The following is a 3,893-nucleotide window of genomic DNA, read 5'->3' on the forward strand; positions in this document are numbered from 1 at the left end:
ATGTTGTTGGGGGATTCTCTTTCCTTGGATACCCTATGACCAGATGATTCACTTGATCTTGAGATTTATTGATAGCCCACAGCTTCTGATCATGCATTGCATTATATTGCATCTTTATGAATTTAATATGAAATATTTGTCACTTTAATTCTCATATGTTATTGATTGTATCATACTGAGTTTATACTCACCGTCATGTCCGGTACCTCTTGTTTTCATGTGCTTGACGGTAGGTGAGGCGAGGCTTGGGATGCCAGAGTCCAGCTCAAGGCGAGGAGATACGAGTTAGAGTGGGATTCTCGGGTCTTAGGAGCTATTTTATGATGTTGGGATTTCTTTATTTTGGCATGTTGAAAATTATATTTCAAATATTTGAGACAATTAAATTATTTTGACGATGTTTATGTGGATTTGTGAACCACAAATTATGTATTTTACTCGATCATTTGGTTTGTTACAATTATAATTATTAGTATTAGATATCGGACCCGGGGCCCCACAGATGTCATCTAGCTTTCAAATCAACAACATTCGGATCACATTTTCCTTGCAAACGCTGCAAGTTGGATAGGCTGATTGAAAGATTTTTAATTCTTTAAAGACAACTACTGCATTCAACCATAAATGAGGGAGGAATGATCGACAAATGATGATTATATAAATGGACCCGAAACTGTTGGTATCAAGCAATCAAATAGGAGCTCCTGAAAGCTAACCTTGTCAGCAACCAATGATGCAACTGTAAACATTAAAAAGTCGATACTGAGATTTCATAAAACCATTCTTTGACAGGAGCAAAAAAATCGTACCTTTAGTGCAAATTCAATGAAAGATAACCTTTTCAGCAACCATAACATGTATTTTCTTCTCTAAAGCATCTGCCAGATCGATCAGTTAATTGGGAACGGATCCCTTAAGAAGACTGTGCCAGTAAATCATTAAGGAAAGATGAGCGGATGAGTGGATGTATGTCATATGAATGCACGAGTGTGCATCTGGTAGAGATCAAAGTTGTATAATTGGAGAAGAAGATTATTGTTAGAAAAAAAAAATCAATAATTAAGTGTGTATACACACATATATTTCAGTAGTATGGTAGCAAAAGAACACATTGTTTATTTGTGATCTCACTTCAAAGAATAAATATCAATATCGTGTTAAGTATTTTTGTTGTCCATGTGTTCTCAATTTATTTAACATTATGAATTGCAATACTCTGCTATCTAGTCCAACTCCAGTTGATAAATAACTGAACAATACAAATGCCATACACACACATACCGTCACCTTTTTCTTCGAGGTCCCCACCTCAACATTGTTTAATATTTAATGCTTTCTGCACACGTTTTTGTAAAAAAATGCATGTTGACAAAATGTGGATGATCAAGTCCTAAATTTATATTTTAAAAAAAATGATGCGACAATGTTGTAACTTTTTATCCAACTCCCATTATACAAAAGATTTACCTCGGATTCGGTCTGGAGAGCGGATACTCAAATCTTCACAGCATGATTGCGTCGGGTTAGAATTCTGGGCCTGCACATACAAAAATAAAGTTAGAGGGTCGGAGAGTTTTCCGAATTGACTCTCCAATGCTTAAGTCCTGGGAGCAAACTTAAATGCACAATATAATCGTGTTAAGTGAATAATGGAGTGTCCATGAATCAAACTGTATGCCAATACCTAGTGTTTATAGGGAGAGGATGAGCTTTCATGCCAGAGTAAAACTCCTATTGAGATAGATCCTTACCTGAGATTGGAGATTTCAAACATTAGGACTCTATCTCGATAGCGGCTAGCCAATACATGGTGTTTATAGGGAGAGGATGAGCTTTCATGCCAGAGTAAAACTCCTATTGAGATAGATCCTTACCTGAGATTGGGGATTTCAAACATTAGGACTCTATCTCGATGGCAGCTAGGACTCTATCCTTATCTTGTCTCGATTTACCCGTATCCCGCATTTATTGGGTTCTTTATATATTGATGAGCATATTTTTGCATCCCTCAGCCGTGTTAGGGTCCGGAATTTCCGACCCCTGGGTGGACTCGGAATTGTGGGTTAGGGAGTGTGGGCTTGGACTCCTGACCATTTGATGGACTAGGGGTCATTCTTAGATGGACTCGGATCCACCCAGATGTAGCAAATTTAGGGGCATCAAACTCACTTTTACTCATTTTGATATTTGTTTGTGTCAAGAAATTAGAGAACGACAAGGATGATAGATAATGGAGTGAAACCCATGAATCAATAATAACAATAATAATTTTGGAGACAGAGGCTGTCTTTTTCATTATCTTGTCAATTCTTTATTTTTCGCTGATCGACTGGTGAAACATAGGCGGTCCCTAATTCTTATCAATTATTGGGGCTTAGGCTCATGTAATCATTAATTATTCATGGGCTCTCTTGTTTGCTCAGCTCCTTCCAAACAAATTAAATAGAAGTGTGATGTGGGTCCCTACATTTTGCTACGATCAAGTCCATGATCCGACCATATTCGTCGCCACCGCCTACCGTCAACGTTCACAATTGCGAGAGGCTTCACCGAGCCTTGGCCGAGTGCCACCGCGGGATCCCGGCGGGGCCATCTCGTCAGTCCGCTTGCCGTCACCTGAACCACTCCCTTGCCGAATGCTTGGTGGCAGTGGTCTGCCTCGAGGAGTTCGAGGCTGTCCGTTCTCTCTTCTCCAGTGGCGGAACCGCAATCAAACGCCGCCAGTGCCACAGAATTTTCTCGACGTGCTTATCCACTCATCAAACGCAACCTTAAAACTATCTGGTTCTGTAACTTGGATCTATCAAGGTGAGAATTTTCTCATCTTTGGCCCGTTATTATTGTCTTAAAACTATATGGGTGATACTAATTCTCTTTCAGATATTTGTAAAATTTCATATTCCTGTATAAATCTATAGCATCACTTATTACATGTTTGACAGGAATAGATTATAATATAATCATTTAATATAATAGTAAATTTGCTCCAAGTGTTGTTATTTGGTACACATTCTGATATCTAGCAAACAGATAGGAGGGCTAAAGCGCTCATTGAGCATTCACATTAATAAGTACATAACAATCAGTCGGCTGAAACATATTACTTGTTAAACCTATGCCGATCATGTGGAGAAGAATAGTCTGTATTTGGGCCATGAGGATGATTCCAAACGGATTAATGGCCGGCTGATTTCAATAGTAAAGCTTTTTTTACCATGTTCACTATGCTACTGACTCCGGAGATTTGAAATATGTCTTTGGTGAAATTAAAGATATTTGGATACTCGCGCACCAGCTTCTTATTGCACTTGAAGTGAAGAGCATAGATCTGCTAAGTATCAATACAAGTGTCCTATTATCGTTCAAGAATGAAACTCAAGAAACTTGTTATCATGGTTATCAATTTTACAGCTTCACCACACTAAAGTATATCCATGTTCTTGAACTGTACCAAAACTATAATCCTATCAGCTCACACCTTTATTATGTTTGAGTATTGTCATGAACAAGCATATGTGATTATTTGTTACAAAAACTTCACCCTTTTATCAAGCTGCTGCATCTTTTCCACTGTCCTCTCCAAGAACTCTTATAATTGATATTTTGAATCTACGTATATAGTTATTTAGTTTTAAATTTTGATAAATATATATATTTTTTGTTTATTTATATACATATTTTCGGTTTTAAAATTTAAAATATATTATTTATTATATTATATTAATATTTTTATAATATAACAGGATTCCAATCCAACCATCTGGTTAAACTCTTTTGACCGGTTGGACCGACCATTTTTATAACGTGAAAACAATGTGGATTGGTTCGATCAACAATTCAATTATAAAAACATTGATCTAAATCATAACAATTTAATAATAAATTAACAACGG

The 3,893-nt window shown here is 36.9% G+C and overlaps 1 protein-coding gene across 1 annotated transcript; it reads left to right on the plus strand.

Annotated features, from left to right (window-relative positions):
• The first annotated feature begins 2,487 nt into the window (after nt 1–2,487).
• Nucleotides 2,488–3,548, plus strand: LOC140988541 (uncharacterized). The gene is made up of 2 exons (XM_073457536.1): nt 2,488–2,808; nt 2,943–3,548. Exon 1 carries the CDS (start codon nt 2,488–2,490, stop codon nt 2,773–2,775), a length of 288 nt encoding a protein of 95 aa, XP_073313637.1. The 3' UTR covers nt 2,776–2,808; nt 2,943–3,548.
• Nucleotides 3,549–3,893: the final 345 nt, after the last annotated feature.

The sequence above is a fragment of the Primulina huaijiensis genome, chromosome 11 (assembly GCF_012295235.1).
Source record: "Primulina huaijiensis isolate GDHJ02 chromosome 11, ASM1229523v2, whole genome shotgun sequence".
Lineage (NCBI taxonomy): Eukaryota > Viridiplantae > Streptophyta > Magnoliopsida > Lamiales > Gesneriaceae > Primulina > Primulina huaijiensis.